This window comes from Saccoglossus kowalevskii, chromosome 21 (genome assembly GCF_978046115.1).
Source record: "Saccoglossus kowalevskii chromosome 21, keSacKowa6.1, whole genome shotgun sequence".
Classification (NCBI taxonomy): Eukaryota; Metazoa; Hemichordata; class Enteropneusta; family Harrimaniidae; genus Saccoglossus; species Saccoglossus kowalevskii.
The window spans coordinates 25,147,597-25,167,682 of NC_140661.1; the positions used below are offsets into that span (position 1 = coordinate 25,147,597).

At 32.4% G+C, this 20,086-nt stretch overlaps 1 protein-coding gene across 1 annotated transcript in view; it reads left to right on the forward strand.

Moving 5' to 3' along the window:
- LOC102802041 (putative sodium-dependent excitatory amino acid transporter glt-6) overlaps positions 1 to 19,850 on the forward strand; it is a 32,123-nt gene extending 12,273 nt beyond the window's left edge. Inside the window, exons 3-11 of the mRNA XM_085495363.1 lie at positions 3,341 to 3,452; positions 3,594 to 3,810; positions 4,617 to 4,659; positions 6,110 to 6,224; positions 7,372 to 7,498; positions 9,523 to 9,756; positions 13,021 to 13,218; positions 14,275 to 14,409; positions 15,356 to 19,850. Of these exons, the coding sequence (XP_085351489.1) occupies positions 3,341 to 3,452; positions 3,594 to 3,810; positions 4,617 to 4,659; positions 6,110 to 6,224; positions 7,372 to 7,498; positions 9,523 to 9,756; positions 13,021 to 13,218; positions 14,275 to 14,409; positions 15,356 to 15,572 (1,398 nt within the window). The 3' untranslated portion in view covers positions 15,573 to 19,850. The remainder of the gene's footprint in view (positions 1 to 3,340; positions 3,453 to 3,593; positions 3,811 to 4,616; positions 4,660 to 6,109; positions 6,225 to 7,371; positions 7,499 to 9,522; positions 9,757 to 13,020; positions 13,219 to 14,274; positions 14,410 to 15,355) is intronic.
- The last annotated feature ends 236 nt before the right edge of the window (positions 19,851 to 20,086 follow it).

Below are 20,086 nucleotides of genomic sequence, written 5' to 3' on the forward strand. Positions count from 1 at the left end.
ACAACTCACGCACTTCAATCCCTAAATAAGTGTTACTTTGCAAAACGGTGGACACAGTGTCTTGTTCAGTTCTGCCTCTGGTGCCAGACTGTGGAATTTCTGCAATTGAAAGCGTGATAAAGCATCAGCAATAGAGTTCTGCCTGCCAGGAACAAACTGTGCCAACACAATGAAATTATGTTTCATGGCCGTTAAGGTTAAGCGGCGCAAGAGAGCATTAATAGAGTGGCAATGTGATGAAGCTCTTCCTTTCCTCAACACATGAACTGTTGTCTGGTTGTCACAGTTAAAGCGAATTCTCTGTTGAGACCAATGCCTTCCCCACAGCATTGCCGCAATTACAATAGGATAAAGTTCCAATAACGCCATTCAGCCGTCCAATTGTTAGGGTTTGAGGCATCAAACGTTCGCGATCTCGATAGTTCGTTGACATCGCCCAAGGCGTTATTTGGTAAAGAAAGAGATCGATGGCGACCCCTACCACGGCCTCGACGACTTGATTTTCTCCTCGTGGCCGGCAACACTGGCTCTGTTGTTTGGGGTGCAGTAGGCACTCCACGTTTACGACCCCGTCGTCTGGTATTAACTGTAGAATTCTCCATCGTGCGAAAAGTTGGTGTAAATTCGTACAGAATCCAGAAATAAACTTCAACTTGCAACAAACATAACCGCTGACGCAGATAAAACTGAGAAACTGATGCCAACACGAGATTATGCAAATCACCGTGTGATCATAAATACAGTCTAACATAAACATTAGACTCCCATGTATTTTACACGCGTTGTATACGTCGCTATGAGTCCCATATCGAACAGAATGCGGCACGACGACTACTGCCCTTTAAACTTTTTTTTAAACAATTTTGTTTCACAAAGTAAACCCAATGGATTTTTTTTCTTATTTTTGACTCCCGTGTGCGAAGCACAAAAGGGAGTCTTTGCAGTTACCCTGTCTGTATGTATGTATGTATGTATGTCACTTTTTTTGTTCCACCGTTATCTCAAGAACCACTAATCAAATTTTGGTGAAACTTGGTACATAGATGCTCTGGGATAATGCGCAGAGTTGATTAGGTTTTGGTAAAAATCTATGAATATTAATTACCTAATTTGCATGATAATTAGCTGATTTTTAGCTGTTCCATGACTGTTCCACTGATATCTGAAGAACCACTCATTGGGTTTTGATGAAACTTGGCACATGGATGCTCTGAACTAGTGCGCAGATTTGATTAGTTTTAGGTAAAAATCTATGAATATTAATTCCTAATTTGAATGATAATTAACTGATTTCAAGCTGTTCCATGACTGTTCCACTGATTTTTGAAGAACCACTTATTGGATTTCAATGAAACTTGGCACATGGATGCTCTGAACTAATGCACAGATTTGATTAGTTTTGGGTAAAAATCTGTGCAATATTAATTATCTAATTTACATAATGATTAATCAATTTTCTGCTTTTCCACTGATATCTCAAGTACTAATTATAACATTTCAATAAAACTTGGTACATAGATGTCATATGACACTGCACAGACCTGATAGTTTTTAGGGTAATATCAGTTCTTATTAATTACCTAATTTGCATAATTAATTAATTTTTAGCTTTTGATATTTCGAGTAGTAATGATCACGTTTCAATGAAACTTGGTACATAGTTACTTGAGGACTGTGCAGACCCCTGATTAGTTTTTGGGTAAATATGTGTGCATATTAATTACCTTATTAGCATAATTAGTTAATTTTCAGCTTTTCACCTGATATCCCAAGTACTAATCATCACATTTCAATGAGACTTGCGACATAGATATTCTAGGACTATGCAGAGACCTGATTAATTTTGGGATAAATAATTGTGCCTACATGTATTAATTACCTAACTTGCATAATTAGTTAATTTTTTGCTGTTCTATGGCTATTGCACTGATGTCTAAAAACCACTCATTGGATTTTAATGAAACTTTTGAAGAGTACCCATCACATTTCAATGAACCTAAGACTATGCACCATATTAGTTTTTGGTAAATATTTATGCTTCTTAATCACCTAATTAACATAATTAATTAATACTGATATTTCAAGTATTGATCATCACATTTGAATAAAACTTGGTCCATAAATGCTCTAGGACAATAGACAGCCTGATTAATTTTGGGTTAAAATCTGTTCATATTAATTCTCTAATTAGTATAATAATTAATATTTTTTTGGTTCTAATCACATTTCAATGAAACTTGGTACATTGTGCAGACCTTATTAGTTTTACACCTAAATCTGTTCATATTAGTTACCTTATTTGCATAATTAGTTTTCAGCTATTCCATCAATATCTCAAGTATAAGTAATTTTGAATTAATTTTTAATGTGTCTCCAAAACTCTCAGCACACGGGAGTTCTTTCTAAGCTTTCTTTGATTTTTTAAATGTTGATGAAGATCAGTCGGCAATGGGAAATCATGAAAGTAACAAAAAAGTTGCAGGAAAATAGATAAATATGAATGAATTAAACTTTGCACCAAAATGTTGGTGAGGAAAATACTGGAAAATAATGGTCAAAAAAGCTGATGTAATCATTTGCTTTAATCAATATATTAAAAGTACAAAATAGTTAGATGCATAATGTATTTATTCAGATCACATTGCCATGGTAATTGGACCATAATTTGGTAACTTTGGTAAAATATCCCCTACTTCCTACATTACAACTGAAAATGTATTTCAAAATTAAAAGAAAATCTGAACTCTAAGAATAAAAAGTGGCTCATCTGTAGTGTGGTTAATTTGATACACGTATCCTTGGCAACCACAGACAGTGATGTCATTCAACAGGTTGGTCACAGCTGAGGTCTTGCATCGTTGAATTTCAGCAAAATAATGCCTCAAATCAAAGACACTTATCTTTGCTGGAATTTGACAATGAAATTGTATCACTGTAAATGTTTATTTTTGTATGCCAAATTTAAGATGTAAGATTTCTGATGTTGAATGTATTATTAGTTAAACTGCCCGAATTATTGTTTATTTTGACTTTTTGAACTTGCTGTATTACCTTGAAATGTCTACACATAATGCTTAATAGGTACACCTACATATATTTGGGGGGGGGGCTTCATTACTGGGTCTGCATATAGTGATTTCCTAGTGACTTTTGTCATTTGAAAACCATCTAAAATCATAAAAAATTGAAATATTGAGGTAAATTTTCAAATTTTCACTAGATTTTGATAATTTTGGTAAATCTTAGCCCAAAAAACATAGCGAAATAAATCTAAATAAAAATTAAAAAATTCACTGTAACATGCACTGTGTTTCAGTTAGAAATTGTTTTATCTTTCTAGCCTTACAATCCGTCGGATGATACCATTATGTGGATAGGAATGCCAGGGGAACTATTTTTACGAGGTTTAGAAATGACCATTATTCCACTTCTGGTTTCCACGGTGATAACAGGTGAGTTAAAAACACAAATACGCCAAGATTTCTACTTTCTTGTGATTTCATAACTGTGACATAAAGATAACAGTGTTTAAACATGTAGTATTGTAAAGTGCAGCAGCCTGTATATATTATGTTTTTATGTTATTTCCACAGCTGTGGCTGGCTTAGAGCTGAAAGAAAATGGTCGCATGGCAGCATGGTCTTTTTTTTATTTTGTTTGTACTACTTCTATCGGGATCACCACTGGAATCGTGATGACTGCCCTCATAAGGCCTGGGGAACAGTTTGCGATCCCTGGTAAAGATAGTCCAGAGCCAGCACAGCAGACGGTCCACTACCAGACTCAGGACGTGTTTGCTGATTTACTAAGGTAAATATGGATATGCAAAAATATGACTTTTCTTTATAGCACTTTCCATTATTATGGGATCTTCCTAATATTAGAACTTGTATGACATAACTATTAAAACAATATTCAGCACATGAAATGGATTTAATGTGGGCATCATTAGTAGGCGATTATGATGACAATTTCAACTGTGTCATGGCTTTTCGATGTTGCCAATCCTGAGGGAGCTCAGAGACTGAAGAAAACTCTTGCAAATTGATTTCAATGCTGTGATAAATGTATAAATACATTAATTAAAACCAGGGAGTTGTTACATGTGCATGTGGCTGAGGACCATAGTGTGTTGTTTGCAACTATGTGTCTACCATTGAGACTTTAGCATACCTGCATTGTTTTTGTTTTTTTTATTGATATGCTTAACAAAACAAAGATACAATACACAAATACAATACAGGTTACTGCACAAATACAAACTTATGCTTCAAAATAATCAATAAATTCTCCCCATTTTTTTATTGTGACTTCTCTGTCTGTTTTCTATAATTGCGACTTTCTTCTCTGTATGATAAATTAATTTGATATATGATCTAAAACCACCAATGTCTGGTTTTGTCAACAATTTTACATTTACCTGTATTGTTAGCATTACTTAGGATTCTATTCTTGCACATGCACAGAGAAAAATCTTTCAGCTTTACTATTTGTTTATCTGAATCAAACTTCTTTGTAAATAGAATGTCTCCAAGAATAAGTATTCAAATGACGTAATGCTTTAGGTGTGATTGTAAACTGTGCTATTTACTATGCTATTTAATTTTTTATTTTAGGAATTTAATTCCAAGCAATATCATCCGTGCTTGTTTCCAGTCGGTAAGTTTTAACAAAACCACTTTAAAATAAAAGTAAAAATTGTTATTTCAAAAATAAACTTTTGTAACTTGTTGCAAAATAAATTAGGTTTGAATCAAAATGAACGAATAAATTATAAATTTGCAAATAGTTACACTAAGATTTTGATGCCAAAAATGATGTTATTCAGAGCAATAATGTTTACAGTCGTTTATAATAGAAACATGTCTTTCAATTTATGTCTCAAAGTTTAGTGTTTTCAAAATACATACTTGATAAAAATTTTCAGAAATTGATTATTGGTTTCCAAGATAAATGAAATAAATGATACATGTCAACCCAAATTGTGGTTTTCAATGAAAATTAATTATCATGAAATTACCTGTAAATTACAAAATAAAAATAAATAATCAAAAATTAGTCTATGCCTCAGACTAGCAACTGTTTTTTTTATTTCAATCAAGTTTTTACACTGGCATTTTCAATTTTCTGGCTATAACCCTGCCTACCACTGAGTAAATAAGACAGATAATACAGGTACTCAAATAAATATACATTGTCTTCAAACAAAGATGTTTTGCAACATTAGATGAAACTGTAATTTGAACATTAATGATTGGGTTTGAACTCAGGTGGGACATCTAGGCAGTGACCTACATTGACTCCATGCTTTCCAAGCCCTTGATATGGGTATGGGTATGTGTATGCGCATGTTAAATTGTGAGTCTTTACATTAATTATCAAAGTGTAAATCTGCACAAAATGTCACAAGTTCACTGCCTACTATTGCCTTCAAGTATATAACTGCTGTAAAATTGCTGAAATGACTTCTATCGCAGTAAAAATGTTGTAATGTTTTAATGTCATTTAACAAACTTCTCAAAATCAGTATTTAGCATTTCTATACAAAAATCTTGACTAAAACAAAGTTTGATATTATGAGGTATTACAATGATACCGAAAAGTATGCACTAAGACAGTACAGCGAGAGTATCAACCGACACACAGTGGAGGTCGATGCGAATGCAGGCTGCCATGTTTGTTTTTATTATTAGGATGCTTATGCACATAATAGTTCCATATTTGGAATTCGCACTTCCTAATATGGTAGGATGAAAATACCCTGTAAAATACCGCAAAAGTACTGCACCCTGTAACTTATGGCGTTACGATGACAGATGTATAATAATATTATTTATTATGTACGTATTTAATATGTCTTTATGTCTTTCTGTCTGTGTATGTTATGTTCCAGTGATATCTCAAAAACCAAATCAGATATCAGTAAAACAAGGTACATGTACATAGATTCTCTGGGACAATGCGCAGACCTGACACTGACAGACACCTAATGGAAATCATGCATTCAATCATTGCCTCCATAACTCAGTACACAGGAGTTATTTCTAGGCTTTCTTTGACTCTAATATTACTTTCATATGAATAATAATAACATACATGTGTATTTTAGACTTTCACAAAATATGAATCCAAAGAAGTTGAGAATACAGAGAATGTGAATGGCACTAGTACCACTACCACTCTAACTAAACAGCTTGCAATGACAAACAGAACAAATATTATGGGTGAGTACCGAACAGAAGAGTTTCAGCTTTTCTGGTTGCTTAGCTACCATTTGTCAATATACCATCTTCAGATTTGTTCTGAGCATGCTCATTCTGTATTGTAGACATCCACATTATCTTTGTGTAACCTAAAATTTAGTGTTAAACGTTGAATTGGCTTTGATTCCCCCCTCTGCTAAAAGCCACCACGAATAGCCATAATAAATAGTAAAAAACAACGCCAACAGGTGATATTGAGCTAGTTTAGGTTTATGTTAATTTGGTTTCAAAAACAAATTTTTGTATATTTTATTTTAGCTGGAATTAATTTTTGCTGAAAAGGCTTTTTGTATGAAATTTATTTTCACTGATTTTTGACGAGTTGAATGTTGAATGTAAAATATTTGCTGGATTTTATTTTTACTGAATCATTGCTTCAGCAAAAATAGCGAAAATGAATTCCAAACAAAAATAATTTATTATAAGTATTTTACAGTAATATGTCTCATATAAGTAACTTAGGTTTAAGTAAGTATAAGTTCAAGTTATTATTTACAATGATACTTTAAAAAAGTTTTTATGTAAGGGCCAAGGTGATCTTACAAGTTGTGTTAAACACAGACTGTATTGTACAATGTATATTTAACTTCTAAAAAACTAAGACAAACAGGCTCACAAATGACTGGTTATAAAATCACCCCTCCCCTTCTGTTGAGTGTACACTCAGTATCATAATTACCAGGGAATACGCTGGGAACTTGAAACTCATCTATTATCATTGGAACGTACATGTAATTCATTTGCTAGTCACTATAAGGTGACATCATTTCTCATGTATAGGTAAAAGCAAATGAATCAGCAATTTCCCATATTTGATCTACTATGAAATACTATAGATACTTACATATTTAGTTTTTACACAAATATTTGTGTTACAGTAATAATTTTACTTGTGCAAATCAACTATTTATAAGTGATCTTAGTCACAGTCACAATCCTGTATTCAGAATACATCATTATCAGCAACATTTTTAAACTAACTGTAGCTATTTATGATATTATGGTATCATATCCATTTTCTTTCTTGTCTTTAACTGACTTTAAATATGGCACCATTTTATGTACTTTTCCTCAATTTTTAAGTCTTTCATTTCTATTTTTGTTTAAGGTGTTGTAATATTTTGCATAGCCTGTGGTATGGCAATGAGTGTTGAGCGAGTCAAGACAAAGCCATTGCTTGACTTCATGTGGGCTCTCAGAACTGTTATATTTAAAGTCTTTGGAGCATTCATTTGGTAAGATTGTTTGTAATATGTTTCCTCCTCATTTTCATCCTCATATTATTTTTTTATAGATTCAAACCAAAATGACAGACTGTTTTTTTGACATGGCTTGCATGATTTCATTCAAATTCAGTACAATGATTCTACATACTGGATTTTGTATTACATTACATTTTTTTATTGATTCAACCAAATTTGCTCAGCCCATTACTGTTTGCAGTAAGGCCACCTAGTGATACACAAATTGCAATAAAATATAATGATGCTTATTGTAGTGGGTAAAACCACAAAGGAGGAGTGGGTGAGTGGGATGACAACATCTGTGTGAAAATCAAAAGTTAATGGTATGCAGCACTAAGACCTGTGACATCACAGAGTGTCACAGATGGGGGCGCTATAAATAAGTTCAAGGCATCTACCCCACAAAGCTTAGCCTAGCTCACTAAAAAATTATTTAATGCAAATATTTTCATGTCGCGCAACACATCAGAATCAAAATTCAAACCATGATTTATGTGTTCAGCTCGAAACCTGCTGATCTCTCTTTACTGAAATATATGAAGTTGAAATGTTGATTGCATTTATTTGAAAATGATCATTGGTGTCATTTTACCTTAGGACTATGACATAAAAAATGTGGTTGATCCTGTGATTGGTTGTGTATCGATCGTACTTATCATTTGAAATATAGTCCATCTCTCAAAAATATTGTTATTAATGGGCAATGACAGAGCCAACAAAATAATGCTGTGAACACGTCACACTTAAAAGCTGGACGTGGACAAAGTAAATTAGAATAAAAAGCATTGCGTGTCATACCTGTCAATCTATTGTCAGTCTATTTATAAGAAGAATGAATTTTGTTTAATTACTGATGGAGATATAATTCATAGTTAGTGAAACGCGTAAATGCTGCTTCATTATGGAGGAGAATCCATGAAAAACTAAATTGTATATTGTTTTTATTAATCATGTTTATTTATTGGTGACACTTGTATTGTATTTGTTTTATCAGAAGGTTTCGGTCAAAATATTTATAAAATGTATTTATTGGTTTATTTTTATTACTGTAAAATGAATCATTTTCACTGGGTTTAAATTTCACTGATTTACCATTTCAGGCATATTTAGTGGGTTTTAAATTCACGGTTTCATCGTTTAGATAATGTGTTCTATGCTAAATTTTACATATTCACTGGGTTTTAATTTAGCGCATTTTCCAGTCAGCGAAATAAGCCAAATTAAAACACAGTGAATAATTAACCCCTTTACAGTACTTGAATTTGTCAGGGATGATCAGTTATGACAGGGGATATTTATTTTTTTCTCTATTAAGGTTGTACAAAAAAATAATTCCCCCCCCCCCCCCGCAAAAAATAAAAACATGGTGACACATCTCTAGAGTATAAGATAAAATTAGATTTAAAAAAAAAAAAAAAGTTGTTGACTAGTGATTACCAACTTTTATATTTCCTTACCTAGTACGTAATTATGCAAAAATTAATAAGGAACTACTAGACACGTGTACTGGCATATCTATTTTTGTATTTTAGTGACCTAACTGCGGTAATTTAATTATAGTGACTCAAAAAATTGTGTCCACAATTTAATGTTATTCTGTCCCCCCTGAGTTACGTTAATAAATCCAATATGGTATATAGATAATAATGATGATGCACAAACGTATGCACTGATGATTACTCAGTAGGCGTTTTTCCACTCCATTTACATTATAAATAAGCTGTTTACAGCCAGCTTTTGTTTTCACACGCCACAAACTACCAGCTGGTATGTCTACTTAATAGTTAATGGTTTGGCTTATTTTGAAAAGCAAACAAAACGCATTTCTGTTGTCATCATGTGGTGGCGCCTTTTGCCGCAATCGATAGCATTTAAAATTAGATTTGATTTATTGGTACCTTCTCAATTTATAAAATAACAGCAATATCAAATTCAGTTTTCAGTTTTCTGTATGGTTTCATAAATCTAATATTTGATGATATTAATTGAATTCTCATCTTGTTTTTCATTTCTAGGAGTCTCCCCGTGGCAACCGCTAGTCTCATTGCTGCATCGTTGTTAAAAGTAGAGGATCTACTCATTGTGGAAGAGGAGCTAGGCATGTTTGTGGCCACTGTCATCACAGTTCTTTTTCTACACTTCTTTGCAAGCATACCTGGCCTGTATTTTATTTTTACTAGAAAGAACGCATTCAAAGTATATGGAGCTGTCAACAAAGCAATCATTACATCAATGGTCATCAAATCTGGGTAAGTGTTTTAAAGTGGTATGACGGCATTGTTTTTAGAATGATTTCAAGTGATTTACATATATTCCGTTGGAATCAGATGTTCTCATGGACTGCTAGAAATATATGTGATTTGATGTGATTTGTGATAATTTCTAAAATTGACTAACTGCCTGTCTCACCGTGAGGCAACATTTCTGAATAACCCTAGTCATCCATTCAGTCGGCTAATTGCCACACTAGTTTGAAACATCACCAGCCACTATGCTGAATGGTTTATTATGTGAAATTTCAAAACACTGACATAACAAACCAGGTCAGTAGCTTTATAGTTTTTGAAGTCCAATATATTTTTAAAAGATCATAGATATTTTTGTTCAATAACATCTCTTAAAGATAGTAGCTTACACATCCATTTTTGACTCCCGTGTGCGAAGCACAAAAGGGAGTCTTTGCAGTTACCCTGTCTGTATGTATGTATATACCGGTATGTACAATGTATGTATGTATGTATGTATGTATGTCACTTTTTTTGTTCCACCGTTATCTCAAGAACCACTAATCAAATTTTGGGGAAACTTGGTACATAGATGCTCTGGGATAATGCGCAGAGTTGATTAGTTTTGGGTAAAAATCTATGAATATTAATTACCTAATTTGCATGATACTTAGCTGATTTTTAGCTGTTCCAAGACTGTTCCACTGATATCTAAAGAACCACTCATTGGATTTTGATAAAATGTGGCACATGGATGCTCTGAACTAGTGCGCAGATTTGATTAGTTTTGGGTAAAAATCTATGAATATGAATTACCTAATTTGCATGATAATTAACTGATTTTAAGCTGTTCTATGACTGTTTCACTGATTTTTGAAGAACCACTCATTGGATTTCAATGAAACTTGGCACATGGATGCTCTGAACTAACTGTGCAGATTTGATTAGTTTTGGGTAAAAATCTGTTAATATTATTAATTACCTAATTTACATAATGATTAATCAATTTTCGGCTTTTCCACTGATAACTCAAGTACTAATCATAACATTTCAATAAAACTTGGTACATAGGTGTCATATGACACTGCACAGACCTGATAGTTTTTAGGGTAATATCAGTACATATTAATTACCTAATTTGCATAATTAATTAACTTTCAGCTTTTGATATTTCGAGTAGTAATGATCATGTTTCAATGAAACTTGGTACATAGTTACTTGAGGACTGTGCAGAGACCTAATAGACCTAATTAGTTTTTGGGTAAATATTTGTGCATATTAATCATCTTATTAGCATAATTAGTTAATTTTCAGCTTTTCACCTGATATCTCAAGTACTAATCATCACATTTCAATGAGACTTGCGACATAGATATTCTAGGACTATGCAGAGACCTGATTAATTTTGGGATAAATAATTGTGCCTATTAATTACCTAATTTGCATAATTAGTTAATTTTTTGCTGTTCTATGGCTGTTGCACTGATGTCTAAAAACCACTCATTGGATTTCAATGAAACTTTTAAAGAGTACCCATCACATTTCAATGAACCTAAGACTATGCACCATATTAGTTTTTGGTAAATATTTATGCTTCTTAATCACCTAATTAACATAATTAATTAATACTGATATTTCAAGTATTGATCATCACATTTGAATAAAACTTGGTCCATAAATGCTCTAGGACAATAGACAGCCTGATTAATTTTGGGTTAAAATCTGTTCATATTAATTCTCTAATTAGCATAATAACTAATATTTTTTTGGTTCTAATCACATTTCAATGAAACTTGGTACATTGTGCAGACCTTATTAGTTTTACACTTAAATCTGTTCATATTAGTTACCTTATTTGCATAATTAGTTTTCAGCTATTCCATCAATATCTCAAGTATAAGTAATTTTGAATTAATTTTTAATGTGTCTCCAAAACTCTCAGCACACGGGAGTTCTTTCTAAGCTTTCTTTGATTAGTAAATTGTCATAAATTGCAGGACACTGGTTCAGGATACATAATTGTGGAGCTATTTTAATTCTATTGAAACCAACATGCTGTTTTTTGTCCCAGTATCCTATTTTGACCACAATTTAATCTTTTACATTCATATTCATATAGCATTTTGAAAATAGGATAACAAAAGCATCCCATCATTCATCGTATCGTGTATGTACCAGTGTGACATGCGATGAATATCACACGCAAATTGCAACATGATCATGCAAATTGCAAAATAAACCTGCATTTTTAAAAATCTGTAAAAGAACTACCATTTTCAGTAGTGTCCTTGATTATTTGCAAAACGTAAAATACATGCATTTTTAATGTGGCCAAAACCTCATTCATTTCTGTCTACGTACAATTGAACATTTCTAAACACCCACTGTGTTCATTTCTGTCTACGTATAAGTGAACATTTCTAAACACCCACTGTGTTCATTTCTGTCTACGTACAATTGAACATTTCTAAACACCCACTGTGTTCATTTCTGTCTACATACAATTGAACATTTCTAAACACCCACTGTGTTCATTTCTGTCTACGTATAAGTGAACATTTCTAAACATCCACTGTGTTCATTTCTGTCTATGTATAAGTGAACATTTCTAAACACCCACTGTGTTCATTTCTGTCTATGTATAATTGAACATTTCTAAACACCCACTGTGTTCATTTCTGTCTATGTATAAGTAAACATTTCTAAACACCCACTGTGTTCATTTCTGTCTATGTATAAGTGAACATTTCTAAACACCCACTGTGTTCATTTCTGTCTATGTATAAGTGAACATTTCTAAACACCCACTGTGTTCATTTCTGTCTATGTATAAGTGAACATTTCTAAACACCCACTGTGTTCATTTCTGTCTATGTATAAGTGAACATTTCTAAACACCCACTGTGTTCTATAATGTTATTTGTAAGAACTACATTTGATAGTTGCGTACAGAATGGGATCAATTTTAAACGCTTACAAAACATTACTTTTTCCTGATATCTTCATTGTATATTGAATCCTTGATGATATACCCCAGGTACACAAAAATATAATTTGTTCATGCTTTGTCACCAGCCAATATGGTATATCCTATCTCCATCATATCCAACGAGTATTTTCAATGTTGATTCTGTGTGGATCTAATGACAGAATGTTTTCTGTTATTGTACTCTGCTCCAACACCTCTAACCATTGGGAGAACAGCTTATATGTTTGCTGGGGTTCATTGACCAATCATTTACATTTTATGAAGTCAATTCGAATGATGATTGGCTATTTGTTTTACAGAGCTGGTGCATTACCAATAATGATGAAATGTTGTGAAACTGGCCGTGAAAAAATGCATAGAAGTGTCTCAAGTTTTGTACTTCCTTTATGTGTCTGTTTCAAAGGGGATGCATCAGCCGCATTTATTATGTGTTCTGTTCTGTGGTTAGGACAAAGAGCAGGAATATTCATGTCAATGGCAGAACTTATAGCACTTGGGTGAGTGTAAAACTTTTTTCAGCCATTTAAAAACACAATTCTTTTGCAATAAAGAGCTTCTTTAATGTAGATTCCTGAAGATAATGAGAACAATAGCACTTACTGTAGAATACTTTATTTTGGCTTGGAATTTATTTTCGCTATTTTCGCTGAAGGGATGATTCCGTGAAAATAAAATCCAGCGAATATACTTTTTTTCCTATATTTCACATTAAACTCGTCAAAAATCAGTGAAAATAAATTCCAAGCAAAACGTCCAAAAAGCCTTTTCAGCGAAAATTAAATCCAGCGAAAATAAAGTTTTCCACAGTATATTGTTTAGAAATTAGTCAATAAAATGAAATAAATCAATAAGAGAATATTATACTTCTAGCACTAATAACATCAGAGTTTGTTGTTCCATAAAAAGCGTTATCAGCACTTGTTTGAATGTTCAAATTATTCTTAATATGGGGTAAACTACAACATCAATATTATTGAGTTCAAGGTTATTGAGTTCTCTTGTTTATATTGGATGTAGAAGCACTATAACATGACTGAGATACAATCCCATCACTGACCGCAAACGTTAGACACAGTGCAATAACTTATTCATTGCTATTTCAGGTTATAATCTGTCATATAATATTACTACAAGCATAAAAAAGATGTTTATTAATAAGGTTATCATGAGAATACCACAAATTATGCACCCAGGCATTACAGGGTTGTATTGACTTCCGCTACAATCAATGTGCTGTATATTCATGCATATTTTGCGATATCAATATTTTTGAGAGCTACAGAATTGCAAAAACTTTTACTACAAATGGCATTGCTTTTATTCATTTAAATACAAGGGCAGTATTGACTATTTAGCCACCAAACCCCCCCCCCCCTAATTAATCAATAATAATGAAATTCTAAGGCAAATACAATGAGACCACAATATTTGGGCACAATGACAATTATTAATAATAAGTAGATATTACAAACAATAGTCCCAAAATTGCAATAAAGCTTTAGGAATAATACAACCTAATATTTTTTTCATACATTCTCTGTTTGTATTTTCAGAATCATGTCTACATTTCTGTGTCTATGTATACCACCAATTCCGAGTGCGTCTATGGTTATTATTATTCTCATATGTAACTCTGTGGGTGTACCCACACAGGATCTAGGACTTCTACTTGCCTTAGAATGGCTACTGTAAGTACTTGAGGAAACCACCAAAAATTATTATTATCATTATAACTGTTGTGATTATGGGAGGAAATATTTACATACCAACCAGTGTTTCCTGATTTATAGTTTTACTGAAAAATTTGTAGTAGAAGCTGCATCCCTAATGAAAGCCACACCCATTCATTTTGAACAATTGAAAACCAGTAATTTCTGAAAAGTGACAAAAACAATTATTTGCCAGGATGGACATAGTTCAGAGATTTTTGTGACAATATAATACAAGTTACGACATATTTTGTTTGAATGAATCGCAGGTAAAATGCAATTGTAGGTAAAAAGCAACCACAGAATGAAAGAATGATTGTTGGATTGTATTGCAAGGAATATTAGGAACATTACACTCAATAATTATGTGAAAAAATTATTAAAAGTTTCAGTTATTTATTTATTTGCTCTATTATTAGCACATACATTTGCTTGATTTACCTCAAATAACGGAGATTGTCAAAATTAGTCATACCGGTATTTTAATTCTCCAGTAAAGAATAAAGTACAATTTTGGTTTGTGTGAATTCTACGCTGAACGACTGAAAGCTGCACCATCATAAATGTATTGATTAAAATTTATGATTGAGTCAAGAGCTCAAAATGAAGCACTAGTTTTTACTGATTTGATGATGTTGAACTAGATCATTAAAAGTGGGAATTGTCACCTACGCAATGCCGCAAACGACAATAGCATTTTGTTGTTTACAAACAAGTGTCTACCCATAGGTCTTTGCATTTTTAGCAGGTGACAATCCTTTCGCTTTCATTAAACTAACTATAATGTCACAATACCATTTCAGGATTGGTCAATTTGAATTCAAATAGTAAAGAAAGATAGCATTACTACTTGGATCATTAAGAAAAAACAAAACAGAAATCTACAGTATAAACAACTATTGAGTGCATTTTTCTCCATTTTCAGAGATTCCTTGAGAACAGGAGTCAATAACGGAAGCCATGCGATGTGTGCAGCCACAGTAAACCATGCTATGAGACATAGGTTTAAAAAGAAAGACAAAGTCAAAACACTGGCTCTTAACTCAAACCATGAACATCAACTGAACCAGATTACGGTGGACAGTGAAGACAACACAGATTTAGAGAACGATACCAGGCCACTTATCTTGTCCCAGTATTAGATGCTGGGCCTCTTATCGGGCCACCTATCTTGGCTTAGTATGCTAGGCATCTTGTATTGGCCAGTGTTAGATGTGTTGGTTTCAAACTGTGAAACTATTTGTTTACTAGTACTCACTTTCACATCATCACACCACATGGTTGAACCATGTCTCATTTCTAGTCTTATGAATACAGCCTATTGATTGGAGCTTGACATTTTGTTTTAAGATTCACAATGTTGTAGATTTCATAGATGATGTTCAGATATGGATGCATCATTTGTAAATATTAAAACATACAAAGCTGTCAAGGTCTTATAGTTTGTTGCTGTATTTTAAATTTCTGTACTGTGTACATTGTATTATGTACACTACTATAGTGCTGTGTGTAAATGTTGTTCTGTTCAAGTCAGTTATGGTGCCAGTAAATTCACTTTTTCATAAATACAACTATTTACTCCAAGTTCAAAGCGTCTTTTTTAAAAAAAAAAACAATAGGAAATTGGTGCAATAAGTTTTCCATTGTTTGCAGATATATGTCCAAACACTGCTTGAACAGATAATTTCAAATTGGCTTTTCCATCATTATTCTAAATATAACTCTAACTCACTTTAACCCTCACATTTTTTGTTGATATACTAGTATATTATTTTTAATATATTCAATAGAACAGAGAAGACTTTTCATAAGGTCTTCAACAAAATAAACCTGCATATTGTTTTCCATATTTTTCTTTTCAGACCAACAGAAAAATGGCATTTAAAAGTATTTTGTTCAGCAAAATTAAACACAGATGTGTCTTTACTGTTAGATGTTAACTGTCATGACAATCTCTCATAATGATCTTATCATTTTATTTTAGTACCAAGGTCTGTCCTAATAAACTTGAAAGGTGCTGATTTTTATAAATTAATTGCAATGCACGGTTTTATGGCAATATCACAACATTGTTTCTAGCATAAAAAATACACTATCATAAATTTTATTTTATTCACATATAATACATTTTTAGTTAAAGCTTCAGAGTTTTCTTTTTGAAAGTGAAAATTTCACCTGGGGTCTTTCCTTGCTTGAAACAGGGAAATGCTTGTAAATCATTGCTGAAAAATTTAGTAATGAAAATTTAACAGCTGTCAATTTCTGCCATAAGACAATAAGCAATAAGTCACCATACTGTAAGACAGCAGATGTCAAAAACTTTATTTATTTTTTTTGTCCAATTTCAATTTAAAAGTCCAAAAAATGCAATTTTTCAGTTATTCACTATAACTAAAACCAACCGATCTGACACATACCGTGCATAGAACATTAAAGATTAAATCCTTCTAAAAATCGGGAGAGAATTTGTTCAAAACAACGAAATACTTGTATATAGTTCCGCGAAAGAAACTGATGGCGGATGGATATTTAGCCATCAAAGGCTAGTTATGCGTCATAATACACAGGTCTGTGCTGAATAGCGCCACCTGTGTTGACACAGTGGGTTATTCACTCTATGACAGCACACGTATTACATTCTGGCATTCAGACTTAATTTACATAATTACATCTAGGCATTTATCAGCAATTATTATTTAATTTTTCTAAATACACTACTTGCGTTTGTGCATGGATACATTCATTATACATATTTATCATTAAAAAGAATGCATTGGCTCATTTCTCGAAGTGCTATCATAGCTTGCAGTTCTTTTAATCATGTTTATCTTGTTATCTCTATAACTCTTCTCTTCATGGATTAATTGTAATTTATATAAAGTACCAGTACATTTATTTTATATCAACATGTTACTGAGCATATGTACAATGCATTATGGGAGAGAATATCCCAATGAAGTCAACTAAACGAATTCCTGTCAACTTTTGCCACCTTTCAAGAATAAACCTGCCAAATTGTTTTCCCTATTTTATAAAAAGTTTAGCTAATGAGAAATTATGTCTATTTTGTTCAAAATTAACAAAACAATTATTGAAAAAGGCATAAAAATATGCAAATTGTTGCACTCAAATTTTAAGCAGGAAAAAATTATGTCAAAATATTTCAAATAGTGTAGTGTGATTTACTCTTTCTGACATGAAACATTGTTTTGTTTGGGTTCCGTCCATCTGGAGCCATTTCTCAGACATGCTTTGACCACATATTCAAACTTTTTAATGCAAAGACAGTGTATAATGACTTACATATGCATATCAATTTCATTACCATTTGATGAAACAATGGCTGACTGGTGGCCATTTTGGTCTTTAAAATTTATAATACTTATCACATTCATGTATGTAAAAATAAGTGTCATGCCCTTGTACATCTTCAATCATAATTTGATATTTATATAAACTTATTAAACTGCCTATACATAAATGTTAGCTATTATCAATGTAAATCATTGTTTATATACATTATCTATCATTGTAATTTATTGTATTTGCAGCTGATGTTTTGAAACATTTATTTTTTAGAAATGTTAAAATTTCTTTATTGTATGTCACATGTTAGTGGTGGATGCAATCTGACCACATGTATGTCTGTATCAGGCATTTCTATTGGCTGGTCATCATCTGATTTCTTATAATGGACCAATGAATTGATAGTAATCCTGACTTTTCAACACTTTGAAACCCAAATTTTTGATGAAATATTTAAAAAATATTTGTCTGCTATTTCTTCAGACCAAATGGGTGCGAAATTGAACTTGTAGTTTCTGATTGAGATTTCTGACTATATTATTATTTTTAGTAAAGTTGACCTTAATGTTCAAAGGGTTATAATTCGCAATAGCATGTTTGATATATTAGAAATACATGCACTTATATGTAAATAACAGATCTACAGTCAAAATACAACATGTTTCAATGATCTAGTGTACAATGCATGCATCATTTTGTTGATGTGCACTTCTGTGTGCTTCTTCAGTACAGCAATTACATTATTGCTAATAATGTGAATAATTAAGACTCGTTTTTCAATTTGCAGCTTATGTTATTCAAATTTATTTTTTGTTCTTGACAGTTTAGAGGATAATGACCTTGATAGAGAGTTGATTAGTTGTGTTTTCAACTTCCTCAAGTTGTGGGGTTTCCATAGCTCATATTCAGGGGTCAATAGGTTGTTTACTTTATCCCAAAGTAAAATTATAATTTGTAAATCTGGAGATGATGAGTCATCATAAAAAATTTATCAAACTCTCCATCCATGGTTTTGTCACAAAGTTCTTAGCAATATGCTTATATATTTGAATAATAAATGTGTATTACAATAAACCTGTCTTAACTGAACACTGTAACCTTGAACCTGTCCTAATAGGGCACTGTAACCTTGAACCTGTCTTTACTGAACACTAACTTTTGAAACCTGTCTAAACTGAACACCACTTGCTCTACTCCATAGATTTGCTTGCTGTGCCATTGATGGTCAGTTTAGAGAGGTTTAGCATTCACACCAGATCTTTTTATTGTTATTTGAGGCGAGCATTTATCAATCACTTAATTGCAGGATCGGCAATTGATGGTCTCTTTCACATTGTTCATTTTTGTGTAAATTGATAACTGCTTATGTGGGGAGCTTCACCAAAACATTAATGTTTAAATAATGACTTTGAAGCTGATAAAAGTCTGATTCGCTTTTACAAAATCCAAATTATGAGTCTGGTTTGATCTTACCGGTAGTTCAGCACTTTATGTGATGATGTGAATATTAAAATTAGCTTCATTGTGTCTGTGTAATGAGTGATGGAATATGTATTTTCTGTGTATCAAAAAAAGGTGCACTTAGCTGCCATCACCGTGAGAGGTTGTATGATAAATAAGTGTAGACACGCACATGTCAGTTTTGATGACACTGTGCCTATAAATAGCCACATGTGCAAATATATACACAGATGCATGTAGTACAATGGTGTTGCAATAAAATAATTTTCAAAACTATCTTCACACTCAAACACATTTTGCATTGAGAACTTTACCTTGAAAGCAATGGTATTTGGAATCCTCCAATGCTGTTTATGTATTGAAATGCATTTCCACACTGTAGAACAATCTGAGTAAATTCTTCAGATCACACACTTATTTCTTCACATCACACTTATTTCTTCACATTTGTAAAGCAATTTACATTAATTTGGGGTTTGATGTAAAAAGTTTATTTACTATAAATGTATCCCATCATGCACTACATCTTTCATGAGGTTGCACAAAATACAATTCTCGTCTTCTGTAAAAGTTTGTAAATTTCTATTAGATGAATATGAACTTTTTAAATGAAATGTGTTATTGAAATAAAATTTCCTGATGTTGATGACAAATAGTTTTAAACTGGTGTTATTTGTGTAGTGTATGCCAACTAATTCATAGTAGACATCTACCATATCTTCCAGTTTACAGCAAATTGTCAATTGTAAAGCTCCATACCCCTGGATGTCCATAAAATTTACATGGATTTGTGATGGAGTATTGTGTCCTGTTGCCATGGTTACTAATGCATTTTCAACATACTATGAACGAATTAATTAAATTTCGCTATTTTCGTTGATAAGTGAAA